This window comes from Perognathus longimembris, chromosome 5 (genome assembly GCF_023159225.1).
Source record: "Perognathus longimembris pacificus isolate PPM17 chromosome 5, ASM2315922v1, whole genome shotgun sequence".
Lineage (NCBI taxonomy): Eukaryota > Metazoa > Chordata > Mammalia > Rodentia > Heteromyidae > Perognathus > Perognathus longimembris.
In genome coordinates, this window is record NC_063165.1 from 12,376,064 (window position 1) to 12,400,339 (window position 24,276).

A 24,276-nucleotide genomic window follows, 5' to 3' on the forward strand; every position below is an offset into this window, starting at 1 on the left:
CAAACTTTATGCTCCCTTCTAACAATTCCCCACTCAAAAGATGATTCTTAACTTGTTAACATAAGGCCATTCAAAGTCTTATAGAAAATGGTAGTGTTTGCATAAAATCTATACACATCATTCCATGTAATTTAAACCAACTCTAAGTAACTTACTTAAAATACTTAATGTAAACATTATGTAACAGTTGTCATAATACACTGTTCAGGGAATAATGATGGGAAAAGGTCTGTACATGCTCAGTACAGATGTAATCCCTCCCGCCCCTGGAAACCTATTCTGGATTGGGTGAATACAATGGTATATGGTAATCAGAACATACTGACAATGGCCAACTTTATCATCTTATCTTTTCTTCACTCACATCTTTCTGGCTATATCTCATCCTCAGAATGCTTTTTTTTTTAACCTTATTTCACTTTAATTAACAACTGAATAAACAATACTTTATAAATACATTCAGGTGTCCATCAACTCTTAGAATCCTCAGTGTAACGTTTATTATGTTTTTCTAGCACTTTTATCCACTTGGATCACAAAGTTTATAATCAGTGTTCTCCATTTCTAAAGTGGTTTCTCTCTCTCTCTCTCTCTCGCTCTCTCTTCTCTTTCTCTCTCTCTCCCTCGCCCTCTCTCTCTCTCCTCTCTTCTCTTTCTCCTTTGGTATATCAGAGCTTGACCTCAGGGCTTTGCACTCTTGCCCAGCTTTCTTGCTCATAACTAGTACTCTATCACTTAGGCCATATCTCTAGTCCAGCATTTTGCTAACCAGAGATGGAGTGAGTCTGGGCTGACTTTAAAACACAATTTCCTAGGGCACAGCCTACTGAGTAGCCAGGATTGTAGGCATGAACCACTGATGCCCGGCTCTCTACAGCAACTCTGATCTAAACTTAGCAATAACTCTGATTCTACCCAGTATGCTTTGAGTGGAAGCAGTATCTGAGTCTTGATCACCTAAAACTTTTCCTTAGCAGTGACACCATACGTAATGTTCTCATTTTTCTTCTCTCTCTTCATCTATTTCTTATTTCCTCTTTTTTTCCTTCGCCCAAGGGTGTGCACTTAGAACTAGTGTTTAACATTGTACTTCCATTTCCTTTCTCTCCACTCACTACATATACCTTATTGCTTTAAATACAAACTCAACATGAACTGAGTCCCATATAACACCTCCAGCCCAAATTTTGTAGACCTGAAACTATGTTGACTACTTCCAGTTGAGCTTAAGTGTTTTCACTTTAAAATCAAGTGCTATTACTACTTTTACTGAGGAATCTTTTATATAGCAAGCTTGCTTTCCCCAATAAGCTTTTGAAAACACACTCTGTGCCTCTGTCCATATAAGCCCAGCATTTAACAAGATGCCTGGAATATGACACTACACAGACAACCATTTTTGTACAGATTATTGCCTCAGCCCCCAAACTTGCAAAGTTAGATCAATACTTCAATTTGCCTTCTCTTGCCTCATAATCTGCCAATCAATCTTCTTAGCCTGTGACTGATTTCAACCACCGCATCCTATCCACTCCCAAAGAAATGACCTAGTCAAGGCTAACCTGACCATTAATTGCTACTGCACAGCTCACAGTACATGCTCCTTTCCTTTCCAACCAGTCTTTAATTGTTCCGACGTCTGAGATATACCACTGTTACACTCATCTTCCAATTACCACTTCTGTTGATCTGCAATGCTACAGAATCACCGTATCCACTTGTCTTCTCATTATTCATGCATGCTTACACTTGTTTCATTTGCTCCAAATATTTCCTATTTAAAATGTTCTCTGCACTGTAGTTTCTTGTGTATAATAAACTCTCCCCTCATTTTCCATTAGACCACTATAATCCCTTCAATATTCCTTTTTTGTTGACATGGTCTTGCTGTGTCAGCTAAGGCTAGATCTGAACTTATATAAATATTTCGCCCAAGCTTCCTAAATGCTGGAATTACCACTATGTGCCACCATATAGTCTGATTCCTTTAACATTCTCTCAGCATGTTCCATTTGTGAGTTACTGACAGCTTCTACATTACCTTTTTTTGGAAAACTATCTTTTTATTGTTCTTCTTTCTCTATAACTACACTGTGAACACCCTAAGGACAGTAATGTTTTTTGGGTGTTTGTTTTTTTTTTTGCAATACTCAGCTGGATTCCTAGCACCCAGGGCAATACTCATTTGTCTTACATGTTTAAATGTATTATGGTTCAAAAAACAAAAACAGAAGGAAAAGACTGTTAAAAAATGTACAAATGTTCAAAAACAAATTGTAACTTAAACATTCTAGTTTTCTAAGTCAAGCTTAATACTTATTCTACCTAACAAATGCCAATACATGTTAATTACCGTAGGGTATCCCAAGGCGTTCCTGTTCCTTCCTGTAGCCTTCCAGTGCAGCAGCCCATCGTGTTACTTGTTCTGAGGTTTCATCTGTAATTGCTGCGATGTGTTTTGTACCATCAAGGGTTATCACTTGGGCTTCCTCAACAAGATGGGCTTCTGCTTCAGCCTGGTGTTCATCTGGATCAATCACCACTTCAACCGTTTCCGCAGTTTTAACAATTTCAAGGATATTTAGCTTTGGCTCAATTCCTTAACAGTGAATAAAAAAATTACAAATATAAATGAAAAGACGCGCAAAAAAATAGAATGAAGTTTATGTTCCCAAATAGCAGAAGAAAAACCTATGTTTTAAGTGTTTTTAACCAGCATATCTAAAGAATTTAACAAATCCCCACTAACAATAAATGTAATTCAGTAGAACTTCTGCAGTACTGTCTTAACTTCCTAGTTGTGAAAATTGTAGTGTGGTCTTATTAAGGAGTCTTTGTGGTGGCTTTCTCTCTCTCTCTCTGTGTGTGTGTGTGTGTGTGTGTGTGTGTGTGTGTGTGTGTTGCTGGAGAATGAACCAAGGGTCTTATACATGCTTATTCAAGAGTTTTATGCTACATCTCCAGCTAAAGGATCTGTATTTTGAAAGACACACACACACACACACACACACACACACACACACACACACACACACAATATATATATATTAACAGAAAGGGATTGTGTCTGCAAATTCACCCTTAAACAGTTGTGATAAAAGTTAACATCTGAGATAGCTGGGATCATAGCTCAGTTATGGAGTATTATCCTAAGTCTGACCCCTAACCCATAGGGAAAAAAAAGTTAACATCTGAGAAATACAAGTGTAAGATATCCAAGAATTTGTTCACCAGGCTGCCAACTAAGTATAATGATTCACACACGTGACACATGCCCCACAAAACTTATTGTAAACATCATTAGAAAAAAGGTCCTAGTTCTTACTCCACTGATAAACTGAAAAGTACCAATATGGAATGAAAGATAAAAATTACGTTAGCATAAATGTAGCTGATTATTCTAAAATCTCTTAAGCAAACCGAAATTACCAACACTCTTTATTAAAGAACAAAGTACATGTGCTCAAAATGATCTTGACTTTGTCACAAATTAAATTTTTTATCATTCAAGTTCTAAAGATGATCAAACATTAGCAAAAACTTGCTAAGAATGATAATTCCTATAAAAAGGTAAATATAAAGATGACACCAATTTATTAATATAGCCTCCTTACTATTTACCCAAGTAAAAATATTAAAATGTTCAGAAATTATATCATGTGGCTCAAGTGGTAGAACACTAGCCCTGGGCACAGAGACCGTGGGATAGTGCCCAGGCCCTGAGTTCAAGCCCCACAACTGACAAAAATAAATAAAAATCATAAAAGCAATTATTTAGTTGTAGATGGTATTTATTCAAAATGGCATCAGGTAGCCCTTTATGAAATAATCTGGTAATTATGTTAAAAAATCTATTATCATCATTGGTGGCATTAAAAAAAACCTATTTTTTTCAAATTTACATGGCAAAAATGAGAATTTAAAAAAATTACTGAGCCTATTTCTTAATCTACAATGTAATTTTCATATTAGTTGGATTCAACTCAACTCTTTTTAGAATTTACAGTGAGAGTCCACGGACTTTTATTCTTTTTTACCAGTCCTGAGGCTTGGACCCAGGGCCTGAGCACTGTCCCTGGCTTCTTCCCACTCAAGGCTAGCACTCTACCACTTGAGCCACAGGGCCACTTCTGGCTTTTCCTATATATGTGGTGATGAGGAATTGAACCCAGGGCTTCAAGTATGCAAGGCAAGCACTCTCCCACTAGGCCATATTCCCAGCCCGAGTCCATGGACTTTTAAAAATTTATAAGAAAGTAGAACAGTCTCTGATGAAGAAAGCAAAAGAGGGTGAGTTTAGTAATATATACATATACATACGTGTGTGTGTAGATGTTACAATGAAACGATATTTATAGTAATGAGTATTAATTTTACAAAACCCAACAATGAAACCAACATATTTCTTTCCTTATTTGAAATTATTAAGCCTGGGGGAATTAAAGACCAGAGCAAGTAATTTTCATTTGTGAAGTCCAAAGAAAACTTTTTGTTTGTAGAACATTACCTTGAGCATTTAACACATTCACATATTTAAGTCGAAACTGCATTTTTAAAAACTAAACTGTTCTGGTGCATATGGCTGTTGCCAGCTGTCCCAAAGCACCAGGGGAAGCTTTCAGATGTCCAGATAGTGGGAGAGCAGCAGCTGTCTTGGCGGTATAGTGTTGTAGTGTGGATCAAGTGAGCTAGCATTTTCTAACATTCTTGTCATCTTATGATTCTGCGATTTCTACAGTGTATTATAATTCCTTCAATTAACCAAGTTTTATGGAATGCGTTATACTATCTACTTCACCCTGACAGAGACAACTGAACCAAAAGATGAATTATCTGGCTATACCACCACATTATATCATTAATATAACCATCTAAAATACAACATTAAAAAAACAAGTTAGTCTATCAGGAAAACATGCACTAAACTTTTAATTAACTGTCACTATAAGTAACTTACCTTGGTAAGAAATTACCTGTACACTAAGCTGTACAGTTCCATCTGTCTTTACTCCCTGGTCAAATAAGCTTCGTTCTGGATCCAGCTAAACACAAGTAAAACAAGTATAATTATTTTAGTTAAATTCTAGATTAAGTCCTCTGTCTCTGATTTAGCATAAATGGATATACTAAACAAGACTTAATTGCTGACCATACTAAATAAATTATGACAGTTTCTTAGCTAAACTGTACTACGATTTAATTCTTTACAAAACTAAAAGTATTTTTTTTTTTTTGGCCAGTCCTGGGCCTTGGACTCAGGGCCTGAGCACTGTCCCTGGCTTCTTCCCGCTCAAGGCTAGCACTCTGCCACTTGAGCCACAGCGCTGCTTCTGGCCGTTTTCTGTATATGTGGTGCTGGGGAATCGAACCTAGGGCCTCGTGTATCCGAGGCAGGCACTCTTGCCACTAGGCTATATCCCCAGCCCCAACAAAACTAAAAGTATTTTGATTGAGAGTTAACCCACTAAACTATTTTCAAAAGCAGTTTTCTGTCAAAGATAATGAATCTTGGTTGATATCCTAAAAAAAGCAGTTTTTCACTCTGAGAATGTATTTATAGTAGATAGTACAGTATATGCTATACATTAACAAAGATATTTAATTAGTAGCTATTACTACGTATCTTAATCTATTCATGTTATAGCTCTCTCTATAACTAATGTGACATATATGGAGATTAGCATTTGTTCTAAATCTTTGTCACAAAATTAATAAAATTAAAGCTTTTTTGACATTACTACTATATGTTTAATCATGGTACTCTTTAAACATTAGTGCTTTCTTCCCTTCACATTACCTTATAGTGAGTAATTTCATACAATGACAAATTGATGAGGAAAAAAAATCACATAAAACACAGAATCTTAAATGACTACACATCTAACTTGAACAGGAATAATACAAACTAGGGAACCCATGAGAAGGGCAATTTTATTCCTTAATGTTGTCTGCCTGACATTTTGTGAAAAAATCTGATAAGACCAAGTTTTTCCTCCTTATTTACAGATAGTAGTGTTAGAAACCAGAAGGTATGGCATGTACAGCTCCCAAGATTAAGATTGTAGGTACAGAATATACCACTGTAGTAGAAGCTGGCACAAAGGCAAAACTCAAGCACAGTAGGTACATGGACAGAGGAAATACAGACAATAGAGAACTGGGCAAACCAAGCTTCCAAAAGATAACAAAAATACATTTATATAAGCCTATATAAAAAGCTATACGAGGGGCTGGGAATATGGCCTAGTGGCAAGAGTGCTTGCCTCATTTACATGAAGCCCTGGGTTTGATTCTCCAGCACCACATATATAGAAAACGGCCAGAAGTGGCGCTGTGGCTCAAGAGGTAGAGTGCTAGCCTTGAGCAAAAATAAGCCAGGGACAGTGCTCAGGCCCTGAGTCCAAGGCCCAGGACTGGCAAAAAAAAAAGCTATACGACTCTAGTAGACTGATTTCTAGTAGAAAGATCATGGAGAAACTATATCCTATTTAGGCTACTAATTTTTATACACATAAAACCCTTTATTCTAGAAAGCATACCATGAAACAAAAGTAAATATGCTTCAAGCATAATGTATTATTGTAATACTACACTGGATAAACTCCAAGAAGTATCAGTTGGTATTTAAATCATATTCAAAATTTACTATCGAAGAAAAGGGATTGAAAAACCTCACTTTATTAAGTGATGTCATTTTAAAGGTAAGAAAACTGATGCACAAAAATGTTTAAATAAATTAGAAATATATTTCTTCAGTTCAGTGTCCATGTGCTTCCTAGTACTCATATTTAATTTCTGATTTGCTTAAAGTGCTCATTTTATACTGGTGAAAGGGAGTATGTGATTCAGCCTTTGAAATGTAACTTTAAATACAGGAAGTTGGTTAAAAGTATCCTTTTTATTTCTAAATGCTTAAGTTTAATCACAATACTGGTCAAATCTATTTACAGAGATGAGAGGCTAAAACATTTCTATGCAGAGTGAAATGCTAGAATTCAAATGTAAAAAAATTACCTGGATATCTTGAAGACAAATTTCATGAGCATCCAAAGAACACTGCAATCGTGGTTCTAGTAATTTCTTTAAATTACCTATCGGCTCATTGATGTCTATAGCCTGGCTTATACATTCAGCTGGCGTGTAGGTTTGTTCCACAATGCTAAATGTTAAAGAATATAAAAGTTAATAATTATTAGTTTGGATATTAAAATGACATTATGCTCAAAACAAAATACAATGCCAAAACACATTTCTGGTCTTTGAGAACTCATTTCTATGGAGTAATGTTTTTTTGTTTTTTTTTTTTGGCCAGTCCTAGGCTGTGAACTCAGGGCCTGAGCACTGCCCCTGGCTTCTTTTTGCTCAAGGCTAGCACTCTGCCACTTGAGCCACAGCGCCCCTTCTGGCCATTTTCTGTATATGTGGTGCTGAGGAATCGAACCCAGGGCCTCATGTATACAAGGCAAGCACTCTTGCCACTAGGCCATATCCCCAGCCCCCTGGAGTAATGTTTTAACAATAAACCAAGGGCTGGGAATATGGCCTAGTGGCAAGAGTGCTTGCCTCCCATACATGAAGCCCTGGGTTCAATTCCCCAGCACGACGTATACAGAAAACAGCCACAAGTGGCACGGCTCAAGTGGCAGAGTGCTAGCCTTGAGCAAAACGAAGCCAGGGACAATGCTCAGGCCCTGAGTCCAAGCCCCAGCACTGGCAAAATAAATAAATAAAAATAGAAACATAAATAAAATAAATAAACCAACTAATGTTTCAAAATAAATACTGACTCACAGCAAATTTGAAACTTACAGCACTCTTGAAAATGTCATGCATCCATATATATGGATGCATGTGTATATAAATATTGCCTCGAGAGTATGTAAGCGAAAATATTTGCACTGACACATATCCAAGTTATTTTTAGGAATTTCTTGCCCAGAGAGGGCACTATCTCCTAAAAATGTATGTCATCTCTATTTGACATTCCCTATTCCCAAAACAAACATAATCTACGTAAAATAAGATACAAACATGCAAATATTTTCTGGAATAAGAAACAGTATTTCTCCTTAACTTCCTTAGGGCTTTTAAAAATTATTTCATCTTCTGGGTTTAAAAGGGTTAAAATCTTTGGTATAAATTCTACTTAACTGCTATAAATACTTATATAAGGCTGAATGGAAGACAGAGACCAAGTAAGAACTACTGCTGAATTGATGAATGTGGAATTAAAGAAGATTTCATAACACATTTAAATATGACTTAAATACATTTGTAACTATCAAAAGCAATTATGTATTTAAAATTTTTTCCAAGTTCAATTTTTACATAAATCTCAAGTAAAAGAATATATATGAGATATTTAATGAATATTATACCACAAATTTTTTTTTAATTTTATTTTATTTAATTTATTTTTATGCCAGTGCTGGGGCTTGGACTCAGGGCCTGAGCACTGTCCCTGGCTTCTTTTTGCTCAAGGCTAGCACTCTGCCACTTGAGCCACAGCCCCACTTCTGGACGTTTTCTATATATGTGGTGCTGGGGAAATGAACCCAGGGCTTCATGTATACGAGGCAAGCACTCTTGCCACTAGGCCATATTCCCAGCCCCACCACAAAATTTTTAAACCATTTCAAATGTGTACCACTGGACCACTCACCGTTTAAAACATAGCATGTTTTAAACAGTTTAAAACATAGCATTTTTAAAACAATAATTCACTATTATTATGTGTTAAGGTTTAAAAAAAGTCTTTTTGCAACTGAACCATTTTTCTGGACAGATCTTGAAGCTATGAGCATAGCTGGCTATGATTTTTAAAAGATTCAAGTACCACTATAAAACTGTGTTCGTAACTGCTGCAAGCTTTTAACCCCCGTACTGGGGGTTTGAACCTAGAGCCTTGCACCTACTAGGCTATCACTAAGCTATGGTTATTTTTTACCCTAGTTGTTGCTGTTATTATTATAATTATTTTAATGCCAGTCCTGAGGCTTGAACTTAGGTCAGGGCTTCGGTGCTGTACTTGAGCTTCTTTGCTCAAGACTGTCTACTTCTAGCTTTTTGGTGGATAATTGGAGATACGGATTATAGGTGCTACTGTTACACCAGTAAACTTATTTTTGAGTTAGGCAGGGCATTGTTCCTTGCCCTGGAGTGCATGCCTGGGCTGTGATGTTCCTATTTTTATTTTATCTTCCTTTCATAGTTGTGATGACAGATAGGTGTCACTATTTTATTCAAATAATCTCATTTTATTCATTTAATTCTAGTAATCAGTAGTTTATGGCAATTACTCATAAATAAGTATGTGTTCAATTTGTTTAGGCTGAATTAAACTGTTTCTGAAATAAAAGTAGCCAGCACTAAGAAAAAGTATAAAGCATCAAATAATGCCCTAAGGAGAGAAAATATTACAATTAACTACTTGGTTATGATCAGTTAAGCTAACTGCCACCTTTACTTTAAAAATGCCTGTCAGCAACAAATCTATTAAGTCAGAGGCAAAAAAAATGGCAATAAGATGCCTTGTAAAATGCTGAGGCAAGTTAGCAAAACCCTTATGAACTATGGGTTAAGGTTTTAAGTAGACGTATTGACAATAAAAAACATTAAATGCAGAATACTAACCTTTCCTCTGTACATTCTGTTTTCTCAGTTCCATCAATCTCAATCTCTATCAGCTCCTCTGCTTCTCTTTTAGTCATGGTTGAAATATTTCAAATACTCAGTTCTACAAGAGTTAAAATTTTAAGAGATTGTGAAATTACCCACATAAAGAAAAATGATATGACCAAGTCCAAGAAAAGCCGAGAACAAGCAGAAGAGGCAAAAGGTAATCAAAGCTATTTCAAAATCAAGTGTATGTTATATTAACTATATTAAAGCACAATTAAGACCAAAGCCTAAATCATAACCTAGAGGTAAAACATTCTATCATCAGGAATAGTCACTATAAAATACTCTAGTGATGGTAACATATAAATTAACCATAGTGCCAATTTGTTATAAACTACATATCCAACAGATGTAAGTACAATATTCCAAAACAGTAAAAAAATAAAAAAGTTAGCAAATTAGATTGTACATAATATAGATTGTATATTGTAAATTGTATACAATACAATCTATACAATTGTATTGTATGCAATCTATAATTAGGATTATATACCAGAAGTTCGCAGTAAGTTTTTTTCAGATATGGTTTCATTTTATATAAGCTACTACTTTAGTTTTCAGTTATTCCATGTAAAATGATCTACTGCTTAACACTGTAATAAGCAAATATTAAGTAATGCATAACATTATCTACCTTGACATTCCTTTATAGTCATTTTCAGGTATTAATGCTGTACGTTCTGTTACAAACTACCTCATGTAGATGCTTATTTCTAGACTTATTACCTCAGCCCACAGCAGCTTCACAGTAGTTTTCAAAGTTTACGCCTATATCTAAGAAAGGCATCTTGGATTTATAAGGAATGCTCCCCCAAGACTGATACTCTAGCACAAAAAAAAAAAATCTGTACTTTTACAGATCTGACATAACAAATTCAAATATTTCTATGTATTATTGACTATTATTCACTGAGTGCCAGGAACTACACTCAAATACGTTACATAAGACAATCTTCTTTATTGCCACTTTAGATGGATCAATCTAAATAAATAATATTCCAGTTGTTGTCTGTTTAAACACAGGCTTAATAATTAATACACTAGTGCAAAAGTCACTATCTTTTACTTGAAACACTACAACAGCATTATTAAAGGGTCTTGTGAGGGCTGGTGGTGTGGCACAGGTGGTAAAGGACCTGCCTAGCAAGCACGAGGCCAAGTTCAGATCCCACACTGCCAAAAGGAAATAAAAAAAGTTCTGTCTTGCTTACAGTCAATTCAATAGCCAAAATGTGATGCTTTTGGAAAGTGAAATTAGATCAGAATACTTCCCTAATGGGTATTTCTCACAGTAAAATCTGAAGACTTCCCAATGTCCAAAGACTCCATGAGATCACTCACCCTTTTCCCGTAACAGCCTCCACCTTTTCCTGCTTTTGTGTTCTTTACTCTCAACTGTTCAGTCTGCTTAGAATTTGCCCTGTCATCTTGAATCTCATCTTCTCAGTGACACACTGATAAATCTCTACTTGTGTCATTTCTTTACTTTTTTTTTACCTTTTCCACAGCACCTGTCTTTTAGCATACTATTTTTTATCAATGTATTGTTTACTGTCCTGCCCTGTGGAATCTTCATGAAGTACAAATACCAAAATTACCCAAGGATCTTCATTTGTTTATACTATTAACTTTCCCTAGTTTCTTGAAGTAGGAGGGGCTTCCTAGGTCTTAAATTCAAGAAAAAGACCTCTGGGGTGGGAGCAATGACTCAGAATCTATGAATCCATTAAGTTATACAGCAAGGAAAATAAAGATGGCATGTGGAACTGAAGTTATTAATCAGCTTGAACCTAAAATACAGGCAGGGTTCTACAGGCCTATACTCCTAGCAGTTAGGAAGCAGAGGCAAAAGGGTCATGAGTTTTGAGTTTAGTCTAGGGTACAAAGTAGGGAACTATTTCAAAAAACTGAAACAAAACTCTCCAGAGATTATACTGGTTTAGCTCAATGGGACCAGTCCTTAAAAGTTAAGAGAACTGAGAGCACAAAAGGGAGCCAGAGTTACTTGGTGAGGACTCACTGTCACCTGTGACTGCTCTTGAGCAAAGGAGGAAAAGAACCACAAGCCAAAAATGCAGGCAGTGTCCATAAGCTAGGAAAAGAATGAGGCCTTGCAAATACCTAATTTCAGCTTAAGAGACCCATTTCCTTTGTCAGAGTAGCAGTAGGAAGTGAATACAATCATCTTCCATCCTTTCCATTTAAGAGCAATGACTCTCAAGTCCCAACATCTGCAATTGCTAAATAGGTGGTTTTCCAATCACTTAAGCAGAATACAGTTGGCATCTCAATCTAAAATGCCCAGTATAAGAACCTGATCCCTTTCATCATCATTGAAGTTGTTCTCAAAATTGTTCCACAAAGATGAACAATAAGTGGGAAGAGTTCACCCAAGCAATGTTAAACACACCACCTGATAGCAATATGGCCAATATTTGACTGCTGAGTAACAGCAAGAGTTAACAAGGACATCCCAAACTGACTCTGCAGATAACCCAGTGAATCTGAAACTTTCAATCATCTCACATTTTCACTGTCAGATAAGTATTCCAAAGAAACTGATAAGAGTCTGGAGAAGCATCTCTGGTGATAGTTAGAAGCTAGAGCCAATCCAAGTCATTGTAAGGTAGTACTGAAGAAATAGGAAAGGACACAGTTTCCGTGTTAGAGACAAGGAAAGAATATTCACACAAAATAAGTTTATTGTTGTTGTGAGGTAAGATCCCACTACGGTGCCTAGGCTGATAGGGAACTCTGGGGCCATGAGATCCTCATATGTCACCCCAGGTAAATAAATCTCACCTAAGGTATAAGGCTAAACAGCACTCAAATTAGTTAATGTACTTCCATCTTAGGGCTTATAAAGTGGTACACTCCCACCTCCATAAGCATTTTCATTAAACCTTAGAACATGAGGATTTTATGAAGAATTCTGGAAAGAAAAGTATATGCAGTGACCAGAGGTTGAAAAATGTCCTAATGGCTCATCAAAAGATACACTTGGAGAGCCCCTAAATACAAGGGAGTTGTCAAAAAAAAAAAAATCCTATGATCTTCCAAAAATGTTACATAAATCACTCCTTCCCCAAAAGGTGACAAATTATATTACTCATAACCTCTGAATCAACACTTCTCTCAGTAACACAAATTTGAGAAGCACTGTACTGTTTTGGGAAATTGTCCACAGCTTTTGTTTGAGCTTGTTAGACAGATACTCTTACCCAAGATCCATGTCTTCAGCCCTGATTTTACTCCTTTTTGAGATAGAGTCTCACTTTTTGCCATGGAGCCCTTGGGAGCCACCCACCTATGTTAGTTATTTCTGGGTAGCTAGAGTCACAGGCACACTCCATTATGTCTAGCTCTTTCTTGAGATGTCTCAAGGTTGACTTGATCTGAGATCTCCACAGTCAGCCTCACACACAGCTAGAGTGATATGTAAACACCAGTGCCCAGCTGTGCAAATCTTTATTATTGGTTCTTAAGAGGGTTCTTAGCTCTTTTTCTGAAACAAATCCCCCAGGGACTCTACATTAATATTTAGAAAACAGAACTAACATTACTTGGTAACTCTCCAACTCAGAGTTGGTCCTCCATCACACTGTATAAAAAAACTTCATACACTTTCACCAACCCCAATTCTCCTATGTTAATCCAAATTCCAGAACATTTAACAAAATAGACATAAACTAAGTCTAAATTTAATTTAAAATACTGGACAAGGCTACTGTTGGTTTTGTGTTTACAATTCAGATATGTTTAAGTTGTTTTTTTTTTTGTATCACAGATGAAGTTGAGGGTTGTCTTTCTTTACTGAAATTCAGTATTATAGAGCTTTTTTTCCCCAGTATAGGGTAAGAAGTGCAACCAGGAAGTCTTTGCACGATTAACTGCATATTTTCTCAATCTAAATGGATGTTCATTGTCTGATTTAAAAAATAATCAATTTTCCTCGTTTTGAAGTTCATAGTTGGGGCCAAGACTAAAATGAAGTCTTAGTTTGGTTCATGGTCTATAATTATTCTCATGGCTTGTTTCAGCTTAAAATCTACACGTTACATTCGTTAACTCACAGCTATGGCATGTTCATTTATTTTTTGTTTTTGGTTGGCTGTTGGCTTGAACTCTGGACCTGGGCCTTGTCCCTGAGCTCTTTGGCTCAAGGCTAGAAGCTCTAACATTTGAGCCATGGCCACTTCTGGTTTTCTGGTGATTAACTGGAGGTAAGAGTCTCAAGGACTATCCTGTGCTGGCTTAGAACCCCAATCCTCAGATCTCAGCCTCCTGATTACAGGTGTCAGCCGCTGGTGCCCGGATCCATATGCTCTTCTATAAGCCATCCAGGTAAAATTTTAAGTCTGCCAACATCAGCATATGCATAAAAATAAGTTGGAAAGTCTAGATCAAATTCTGAGAGCAGCTAATCCTTTAAAAGTAGGTGGCAGGCACTTTTAATCCCAATTAAACAGGTGGAAGAGATGGGAGGATGTACGTTTGAAGTTTAGAGTCTAACCCGTCTAAGAGTTAGCAAGACTGTATTTGATTAAGGAAGGGAGGGAGGGACTTAGGCGTGATGGAATGTGTTTACAACGCCAGCTATGTGAGGAGAGGAGGTACATTGGAGTCCTCAAGGCTCGCTTCAGGCAAGGAGCCCTAGATCCAATCTGAAAAATAAACTTAAAGCAAAAAGGGTGAAAGAGTGACTCAACTCGCCACCAATGCAAGGCTCTCCTTCAACGACTAATATTGCCCCCGGAATTTTTTTAAGTGAACTCCCTAAAGTTTTTGCTCATCCCACTAGCTAAAACTGCTTGATTTTATTTCTAAACTACTACGAACATCTTGCAATACAATGATCATCTTGCAATACAATATTGGGCCCTGTCCTCTTTATGCTTAATGAAACTAAACACGTACACAGTTAGTTGCACACACATATAGACAAACACACAAGATCTCTAGCAAGTTACGTAAAGCCTTCATTTCCATGGTTTGATTAAGGGAAAAAAAAAAAAGTAAACCACACCAGATGAACATCACACAGATTAGTAACTGGCTTTAGTGCCAACTGTGAGACACTTCTGGCATAAGTGGATTTGAGGTGAGTGGATTGCACAGTGCCTCCCAACTAAGTGGTTCTGCATCTGCATCATCCCCAGAAGACCTGGGGGCGTCGGGCGAGGCGAGGCCGCGCAGGGCACCGGGGGAGCGGAGGGGTGGGTCGGGCCGGAGCAGAGGAGCCGAGGGAGGACCGGGCAGGGACAGAGGAGCCGGGGGAGGGCCGGGCAGGGACAGAGGTGCCGGGGGGGGGGGGGGGAGAATGGGGGAGCCGAGGGAGAACTCGGGCAGGGCAGAACGAGCGGAGGGAAGGGCCGGGCGCGCACCGGGAACGGAGCAGCGGCGCCCGGCTGCGAGCGCAGCCCCCACCGCAGCGGCGTGCCGTCCTCGGGCCCCGCGCCGCTCGCCCCCCGCCCTTTCCCTCCGCTCCCCGCAGCCTCTCCTGCCCCTCCCCACCCGGCTCCCTCAAGTCTCCACGAACGGAAATGGGAGTCGCAGCGTCGGGGACCAGCGGAAACAAAACACAGAGGCGGCCGCGGGGGGGCTGCCGTGGGGGACGGGCCCCGGAACGAGGCCGGAACCAGGCCGGAACCAGGCCGGCCCGCGCGGGCCCGCGCTCCGCGCCCCGCCGCGCCCGCGCCCTCACTCACCCACTCTGGAATCGGCCCGGTAGCCGGCTGGCAACGGCAGCGGCGCGGGCTCCGCGTGCGGCGTCTCTCCGGGTGAGACCTGCAGTTCCCACGACTCCAAGCGGGAGGCCCCCGGACCCGGCCCGCGTGGATCAGGCTCCGAGAAACCCCGGCCCCTCTCCCGCCTCCCAGGCACCCCCGGTCCAGGACTACAACTCCCTACAGGCAGTGTGAAACGAACGCCCGAGACAACGGCGGCCCACGAGGCTCAACACGCCAATTCCCTTTCTTTTCCTCTCCCTTCCCCGTCACAATTTACACGATCCCGAGAAACGGGATGCTGACTTGTTCAGACCAGAGTTTGAACCAGAGGGGGGGAGGGAGGCTACGTATAGCGCACGGCGTACAAAGCAATGTTGTCAAGAGGAAAAATAAAACAAAACAAAATAAGCGGGTCAAATCAATAGAAGGGAAGATGGCGGAGTCTACGCAAGAAGACCCGGAAGCACTTACCCACCACTTCCTCCTCCCGTCGGGTTTCTGTCTCATCTAGAGCGGTCCGATCACAGACTGTGATCGGCGGCGCTTCCTGTCCGGTGAGCGTGGAACGCTGGAAATGGAGACCCACAATGCACTGCGCTGGCGGGTAGCCGTGTGTGGGCGGGGCCAGGGCCGGAAGTAGGGCGGCGGTGGCGGCGGTGACTCCGGCGGCTCGGGACTGAGTGCGCGAGGTGACCGGCAGGGTTGTTAGGTCAGCCGGGCCTCTGGGGACACGAATCTGGGTTTCTTCGTAAGAGCTGGGCGTCCTCTCACCCCTACCCTACTGGGAGGAGATGCGGGCAGCCCTGCGTCCCTGGCACCTTCACGGCCTTGGGCCGAGCTTACAGATGACCTCCGTGCTTCCCGGCCTTGAAGTCGGCCTGGTTCCCAGTAAATGGGGGTCGCTTGTAACTCTGCGAGGGCCCACCCAGGGGGACACCGGCCTCCAGAAGGCAGCATCCTGCGTCTGGGGGGCCTGGGCCAGCGGTCAGGCGCGGGCAGCTCAAGGTCAAGCGCGTAGGAAAGGGTTTGCGCCCTCCCCTGCCCACCCTGGGCAAACGAGAGAACCTCGTGAACGACGTTTGGGGCAGGTGGTGCATGCACTCTTTTAAGACAGAAAGAAGGCCGTAGTAGTCCTAAAAGTTGGCATCCCATGCCCCAAAAACTTTGTTAGGCATCTTTGTGAGTTGACTTTAGGATTATGTGCTGAAGCGACAGCCAACGGCCTGACCCTTGGCTAGCCATTCATTACTATAAATAGGAAAACTCTGTCCCTGAGGACAGGACCTCTGTCGGACTGCATCCTTCTCTTAATAATTAACCCGTCTTTTTGTGTCAAATCCCCGGACCTGGGCTCACGTTAGAGTGAGGGATTTTTATCATCAATGGTATTTTTTACAACTACTTGTATACTGACATGTGCCTTCTGCATGACAGTGATTCACACAGAGAAACAGCGTAGACAGTTTTTTTTAGAACTTAAAGTATGTATATGTGTACATCTATGTATGTATATGGTGTGTATATATTTGTGTTGAACTCTTGGACCGGGTATTTAATCTCTGCTTCGGTTTCATATGGAAATGATAATAGAGGGGATCTTAGAAGGTTATTTTCTGTTTGCTTGTAGTCATTTCCCAAGATTTTTTTGTTCTGGTTCTGTTTAAGAGTGACCTAGCAATGCTTTGTTTTCATCCTGGTCAGTACTTATACCTTGTTTACATGATCTGTTTTGGTAATGTTTGCATGCTCTTCCAGGGTTTGTCAACATTGGCACTGTTGATATTTGTACTGTTATGGGGAGTTGCTCACTTTTGATTAACATCCTATAAGATATTTAGTGGCATCTCTGGCCTCAGGCCAATTAACTTTCAGAACAAACTGTGTGCAGACACTAACCAAAGTGTCCTGAAAGATTTCTCCCTCCTAATGACCTCTCAAACTCTGGGTGGAAAGGACCACTCCTCCACCACTTGCAAATACCTTCAAGGAAGTATGGAGTCAAAAATGATATTAAAAAACAAAGAAGGGCCAGAAAATACATATTAGCTTCGTATTATTCAAGACATAAATTGCTTTGTTGGATTGCTATAAAAGTTTCTAAAACATTGTTCACAATTTCTCTTAGTACTGTAAATGAGCAGAGTTGCATTCTCCCACTGCTCCTATCTATTGAAACTTAGTAGTCTGTTGTCAGTGATTGTGGAGATGGTGATGGTGGTGGTAGTGATTAGATACTCCAGGGATGGACATGGAGAGCATATTAATATGTCAAGTTTTTTCTTTATCGTAAGGGTCAGAAATGTTGCTAGGCTGTATATCCAGCTGTGCATCTTCTATTGCCATTCCACTTTAGGGCTTGGTAAATCCTGTGGATTTATAAACTTAAGTAGGGAAATTAGGGAATTAATTAGGGAAATTTTCTTCTAAGTACTTATGACTTCTTTATTCTTTTTCATCCAGAAGTCTATTTACTTGTATTTATTGCAATTTGAAATATTTTTCATTTTATCTTCAAGTCACTAAATTTAGGTCTCTAAGGGAATTGTCCTCTATTAAGTGGTTTTAGCTGGAAAAAATATTTCACCAAATTATTTTTAAAACTCAGACTTTCCTTACAAAACCATTTGATGTAAACCAACTGTACAATTCCTGAGGGGTAGAGGGGAAGGGGGGGTGAGGGAGGTAAAAGTTGAACAAGAAATGTACACACTGCCTTACATATGAAACTGTAACCTCTCTGTTCTTCACTTTGACAATAAAGAAAAAAAATACGGAAAAAAAAACCCCAAAACATGCACTTTCACTTTCTAAACAAATTCTACGTCACTGATTAGAATATATTGTTTAATCTTCTCTGTTATTGCAGACCTCACTTGGTGTGGTTACTATTTTCTTTTGTTGTTGTTGGTATTTTTTGGGTTGTTGATTTGGTTATGACAGTGTTCTTGAATGGCTAGAATACCACAGTTGTAACAGGCAAAGCGTTTCTCCCTTATAGGCCTATAAAATGGAAACTTCCAGCCTCATCTTGGCTGAAAGAACTATCTCCTCTCTTTGCCCCAGCTCCATTTTAACCTTTTGAAGGGTCAGAGAAGCCTGGCACCCTAATTTATGAAAAAATAAATCTTTTCCTGCCGGCAGTGGGCAGTGTTCTGATGACCTGTCTGTACCATTTTCTCTGGTCCAAGATTAAATTCATAGGAGAGAAAATTTTCGACTGTGTGCTTCCTTTTGGCTCTGACCCTAGTGGATTCCCAGGCTTGAGTCATTCCTAATTGCTCCTAAGTCCCTAGGGCCTTTGGGTAAGAAGCAAACAACTTGTAATGAGGAATGAAATGGAGACTATGATTACATATAGAGTAAAATTTGGTAGGATTTAGTTCCGTAGCAGTTAGTGGAGTTAGATTTCTGCCATGATATACATAGAGATATTTTAGAGAAAGTACACTAATGTTTCCATGCTCTTCTCGGTACCTTAGAACCACCATGATTCTTCAGAGGCTCTTCAGATTCTCCTCTGTCCTTCGGTCAGCAGTCTCTGTTCATTTGCGGAGGAACATTGGTGTGACAGCCGTGGCATTTAATAAGGAACTTGATCCTATACAGAAACTCTTTGTGGACAAGATCAGAGAGTACAAAGCAAAGCGACAGTAAGTAAATAATCAACTACAGTGCAAATATAAATGTTAGGCACATGTAAATTTCAGGGTACTAGTCCCAAACTTTATCTTCTTTTCAGGCTGCAAGGAAGAAGTTCCATTAAATCTATTGTTATTTAAAATTTATCCTACTATAATGTCATTATGAACCAAGTCATAACCTGATATGTAGACTCAGCATCATTTAGCAGCTATAAGTTAGCCTAAGTTTGTAAAATTAATTGTGAGAAAACATTAGAGTACTCTCCATTTTGTGCCCTTTTGGTGACTTCACTTGGGGTAAGTACATAAAGACAGCAATTTTTACTTTCTTTTTAAAAGCCTTTTCCTACTTACTCTGGGAATATTGAAGGACAAATGACTGTGAAGTGGCACCAGCGAAGACAGGCTTACAAAACCCTATCCTTGGAAGGTGGGCAACTATTGTCCATCATCAAGTGCAAACCCCAAGTCTTAGAAAAAGTGGTATACATTTACTTCCATTCTCTTTTGTTTAGTTGTCTACTGTGTACAAAGCACTAGACTATTCTTTATGATGGACATACTTTTATGACTTGCATATTATGAAAATTTGATAGAGGTAAAACATATATCAATACAGTTTAAGGTAAGTGATAGTAGGTACTAAGTGACAAGTTCAGTGTTTGGAGAATTCCTAACTACTTTCTAGCTGTAGGCATTTTGGAAGGCATCTTGGTAGAGATTAATGTTTCACTGTGGCTTTGAAAACATTATTTGAAATCTTTTGTCTCAAGAATTTTATGAACAGCAGTAGGTCATCTTTGCTGTGTAAAAAAAAAATTAATTTACTCACTGCTTATTTTCTTATAGCTTGAAAGGTAGGTTAAGACCATGTGGATTTGCATAGGAGGTTTGTGTTTTAGGATGGAAGAACAGTGTGAAAGCTAGAAAGCACAACATAGACTTGTTTCCCTGGAGTAGCGGGCATAGAAGGAGTCAAGTGAATGGTTTGGACAAATTCGTCTTCATTGTAGGAATGAAGATACTGTGTGATAGAGTTTTATAGGAAATTGAAGGTTTTTAAAGCATACTACTCAGGTGGGGAAAGTAGTTCAAATCAGTATTATGGGAGTACTGGAAGGAAGAAAATAAAGAAACAGTGGGAAAATGTAATAATCAAAACATTCCTTATTGATAACCTCTGTAGAAATAGGAATATAAAAGTGATAGTGTTGAGACAGAGAACTGGCCTCAGTGACTTGGTAAAGAGACAGAAGAAGCATTTTTTTTTTAAAGAAGCTAAGTGCAGTGACTCATATCTACAGTCTCAGCTACCCAGGAGATAAAGATAGGTTTGAAGGTTGAGGAAAGCCCAAGCAAAATATTAGAAAGAACCCATTGTGACAAGGTGGGTGTTGTGGTGCAGATCTGTAAGCCCAGTTACATGGAAGGCATAGGTAGGAAGCATTAGACCCTAGCTGAGGAAGGAACTAAAGGTGAAGGGCTCAGGGTATCACTCAAGTGGTAGAGTATTTGTCTAGAAAGCAAAACATTCTGAGTTCAAACCTCAGTACTCCACTACCTCCCCGCAAAAAGTAACATTGAGACTTGATAACTTACTGGTGTTATTACCTATGAGGAGAAATAGTGAAGAGAATAAGTATAAGAGAATTTTATATAAGAAAACCAAGACTGAGAGATTAGAGTTTTGGAAAGCATCCTCTTTAGTAAGCATGTGTATACAACTTTTTAGGAAATTTGTCCTCTGCACACAGATCTTATAACATCGCAGTGTTGAGGCTGTTTGTACTTTAACTAGTCTTAAAAAGCTTGGCCAGTAAGAATTCAGTGCTTAGGTAAACCTTGAATCTAAGGAATCTGAAGTTTTCTCTTAAAAGCTCAGCCAAAGCGTCTTTCCTTAACTTAAGTAGCTTCCTGTTAACCCCTGTGTCAAACACATGAGCACTCTGCATACACATTGACTGTGTTAATCCACGTGTTTGAAACATAATAATTTAACTCTCTTAAACATATGTAAACATCAGGTTTACTTATGCATTACAAAATGGCTAAGGGCTTGAAATAATTCTTTTGATAGGTCCCTATTCTAGAGACTTTGAAATACAAAGATTTTTATTTTTGTATTTAAAAAATAATTTGCTAGGGGCTGGGGATATGGCCTAGTGGCAAGAGTGCCTGCCTCGTATACATGAGACTCTGGGTTCAATTCCCCAGCACCACATATACAGAAAACGGCCAGAAGTGGCACTGTGGCTCAAGTGGCAGAGTGCTAGCCTTGAGCAAAAAGAAGCCAGGGACAGTGCTCAGGCCCTGAGTCCAAGCCCCAGGACTGGCCAAAAAATAAAAATAAAAAAAATAATAATAATAATAATTTGCTGTTGGGGATAGAACCCAGAACATAACATGTGCTGAGCAAGCGCTGCTATGTCACTTAGTTCTCAACTCCCACCCTAATATTTTTTAAGAGTCATTTAGCGATGGTTGACCTAAATTAGGTGATAACAATGGATAGTACTCAATGAGTCCTAACTGAATTGTCTTTAATTCTTTTAAGATTTCTGCATGATAGAACCTTTGCTTTTAGATATAGAAATTAAAGTTTAAGAGTGATTCTTGCCATGCCATGTTTTATGCATTTGCTAAATGGCATAGTTGACATTCCAAAGTAACTCATCTTTGACACTAAAAAGTCCAATATTAGAGAGTTCCTTGAAATTAACCCCTTGGTATGAAACCACATGCTAATATAGTGTGGCTTGAAGTTCTAGTGCAAATATTTGTTCTCGTTTTATCAAAGTCTACTTTTTTCAACATGAGTATTTTAAAAAATCTAGTGGAACTTGATAGTGAAGAATGATTTTGGTTTTTGAAAGTAATGTATAACATTAGTTTTTATTTGCTCATTTACACAATAGGTCATCTCAAGGACCTGTTGATACTGGCGCAGAGTATCAGCAAGACCTGGAGAGAGAGATCTTTAAACTTCAACAAATGTATGGGAAAGGAGACATGACGACATTCCCTACCTTCAAATTTGAAGGTAAGTCTCTAATCACAGGTTTGTTTTATAGGGTATTATTTTAAATGGAGAATGTTCATTTTTTTGTGTATGGTGTGATGTTGCTAGAGATGAAACCTAGGGCCTCAAGAGTGCTAGGCATCTTACCACTGAGCCAAACCCTAGTCCTTAATAATTTTTTTGATTGTTCAGACAATTAAATGACAGTTAAATGTGAATTTACTAGGACTGTGACATGTACATGGGGAGCTCTCAGACAAATGATTGCCATTAGCATAGGAGACCATATAACATACATATTAAATGATGGGAATCTGAATTCTAACTGCTTGATCTCAAATCCTGACAGGAGTCACTAACTATGTGATCTTGGGCAGTTCACTGGTACCTATTTCTTCATCTGATTTGGGGGCAAATTAGATTATCTTTCTCCATAAGGTACTTGTAAGTTAAGTGGCATAGTATACTTAGCACCAATTAATAAAGAACCTAGCTCGTGGAAACTGGATTAAATAGCAATTTTTGTGTTTCTGTATAGAATTTTTAAAACGTGTTCACTGAAATATCAAGATTGATGAATTAAAATTTGTAAGCATTCTAGCAAATCCATTTGTTGAAGTATGGTTAACCTTAAACTTCTTTTTTTTTTCTTCTTCTCAGATCCCAAATTTGAAGTCATTGATAAACCCCCATCCTGAAGAAATAACATGAAATTAATCTGGTAATTTGTCATGGACTTGTTGTACAAGTACTTAGAAATATAATAAACATACACTTCATAACTGTCAAATGCTCTTTAAATTCTGATTACAAATAAATTGGTAATATTGCCCGTATGCTGAACTGTAGTAAATCCTGTTGTCTAGAGTTGTTTTAAAATTCTTTCATTTGGGTATAATGCAAAAGGCCATGTGGATAAATTGGATACAGCTTACCCCTAGTCCTGTCAGCCACTTCTCAAAATGCTGGGGGATCCTTTTAGCCTTGCAGACGTGCCCTCAAAGATAATGCTATGACAACATGTTAGATTTTCTCCCAGAATATAAAGAAATGATTTATAAATCCTTTGTTATGCCTTTCTTAGAAAACTCAGCATCATTTTTATTTTATTTATTTGTTTTTATTGTTTATTTCTTTTGCCATTCCTGGGGCTTGAACTCAGGGCCTGGACACTGTCCCTGAGCTTCCTTTGCTCAAGGCTAGCACTCTACCACTTGAGCCACAGCACCACTTCCAGCGTTTTCTGTTTATGTGGTACTGAAGAATCAAACCTAGGGCTTTATGCTTACTAGGCAAGCACTCTACTACTGAGCGACATTCCCAGCCCAGCATCATTTTTAGTAGTGTTTTATTTTCTCCTCTGTAAGCCTGGGTCCTTTGTCTTCACTTGCAGATCACAGCCTATTACTGTTCCGTGTAGACTGAAGAGGAAGAAGTAGGGTCAGAGTGAGCATAGAGTTCTCTAAAAGAACTTTAGTCAATCAAAGCTGTGCACCCGTGGTTCACTCCTATAATCCTAGCTACTCAGGAGGCTGTGATATGAGGATCATGGTTTGAAGGCAGCCCCAGCAGAAAAGTTTCCATGAGACTCAACTCAACTGTTAACAGTTCAAAAACCCGAAGTGGTGCTGTCGCTCAAGTGGTAGAGTGCTAGCTTTTAGCACAAAGAGGCTCAGGGACAGCACCCAGGCCCTGAGTTGAAGCCCCTCAACTGACAAGTTGTACCTAGAGTGGTGGCATACACCTGTAATCCCAGCATTCTTGAAACTGAGGCAGGAGGATTGTGAGCTCCAGGTCAAGCTAGACTGTATAACTATTTTCAGGTCAGCCTATTAATCTTGCTACGTAGCACACCCTGTCTGAGAAAAAAGAAAAGTTTATATGGCATTCTTTTATCCAAGCTATGAAAGATCCAGCAGGTATTTCCTGGGCATTTGGTATATCAGGAGGCATCAGAATTTCTGTATCTACATGTCTCTCACAATAATTAGCTAAAAAACATTTTTAACAAAAACCAGCCATGCTGTTTTACATTTGACAATGTGGGATGTCAGTGCATATGAGTAACCTTTAGTTACCTTAGAGGATAGTACTGTTCATAACACTGACAAAACTCTATTATATAATTTGGACAAATTCATTCTCTTCTCTCTCTCTCTTCCTTCTCCACCTCTCCTCTCATTCCTTCCCATTCCTAATCCATACA

At 39.1% G+C, this 24,276-nt stretch overlaps 2 protein-coding genes across 9 annotated transcripts in view; one reads left to right on the top strand and one right to left on the bottom strand.

The window, feature by feature from the left end:
• Positions 1-15,969, bottom strand: part of Gabpa (GA binding protein transcription factor subunit alpha) — a 32,301-nt gene extending 16,332 nt beyond the window's left edge. The window contains exons 1-5 of one of the 6 annotated variants that reach the window (XM_048346374.1): positions 15,918-15,969; positions 9,634-9,736; positions 7,015-7,159; positions 4,958-5,042; positions 2,354-2,599 (exon numbers count right to left, since the gene is read on the bottom strand). In XM_048346374.1, the coding sequence (XP_048202331.1) occupies positions 2,354-2,599; positions 4,958-5,042; positions 7,015-7,159; positions 9,634-9,710 (553 nt within the window). In that variant the 5' untranslated portion in view covers positions 9,711-9,736; positions 15,918-15,969. Of the gene's footprint in view, positions 1-2,353; positions 2,600-4,957; positions 5,043-7,014; positions 7,160-9,633; positions 9,737-11,022; positions 11,131-14,707; positions 14,843-15,389 lie in introns of those variants that run through there. The other 5 variants (XM_048346377.1, XM_048346373.1, XM_048346378.1 and 2 more) reach the window with 5 other exon arrangements.
• A 67-nt stretch (positions 15,970-16,036) lies between these two features.
• Atp5pf (ATP synthase peripheral stalk subunit F6) lies at positions 16,037-22,906 on the top strand. 3 transcript variants are annotated; one of them, XM_048346379.1, is made up of 4 exons: positions 16,037-16,095; positions 18,888-19,060; positions 21,967-22,091; positions 22,731-22,906. In XM_048346379.1, exons 2-4 carry the CDS (start codon positions 18,897-18,899, stop codon positions 22,766-22,768), a joined length of 327 nt encoding a protein of 108 aa, XP_048202336.1. In that variant the 5' UTR covers positions 16,037-16,095; positions 18,888-18,896; the 3' UTR covers positions 22,769-22,906. The 3 variants fall into 3 exon arrangements, with proteins under 3 accessions (XP_048202336.1, XP_048202337.1, XP_048202339.1); XM_048346380.1 differs by having other exon boundaries at positions 16,057-16,119; positions 18,890-19,060; XM_048346382.1 differs by having other exon boundaries at positions 16,079-16,099; positions 18,890-19,060.
• The last annotated feature ends 1,370 nt before the right edge of the window (positions 22,907-24,276 follow it).

Excerpts from the sequence above, each read along its gene's own strand:
- Atp5pf (XM_048346379.1), top strand. The coding sequence starts at position 18,897 with ATGATTCTTCAGAGGCTCTTCAGATTCTCCTCTGTCCTTCGGTCAGCA. Across the intron at positions 19,061-21,966 it reads GAGTACAAAGCAAAGCGACA|GTCATCTCAAGGACCTGTTG; the intron begins GTAAGTAAATAA and ends TTTACACAATAG. Across the intron at positions 22,092-22,730 it reads CCCTACCTTCAAATTTGAAG|ATCCCAAATTTGAAGTCATT; the intron begins GTAAGTCTCTAA and ends TCTTCTTCTCAG.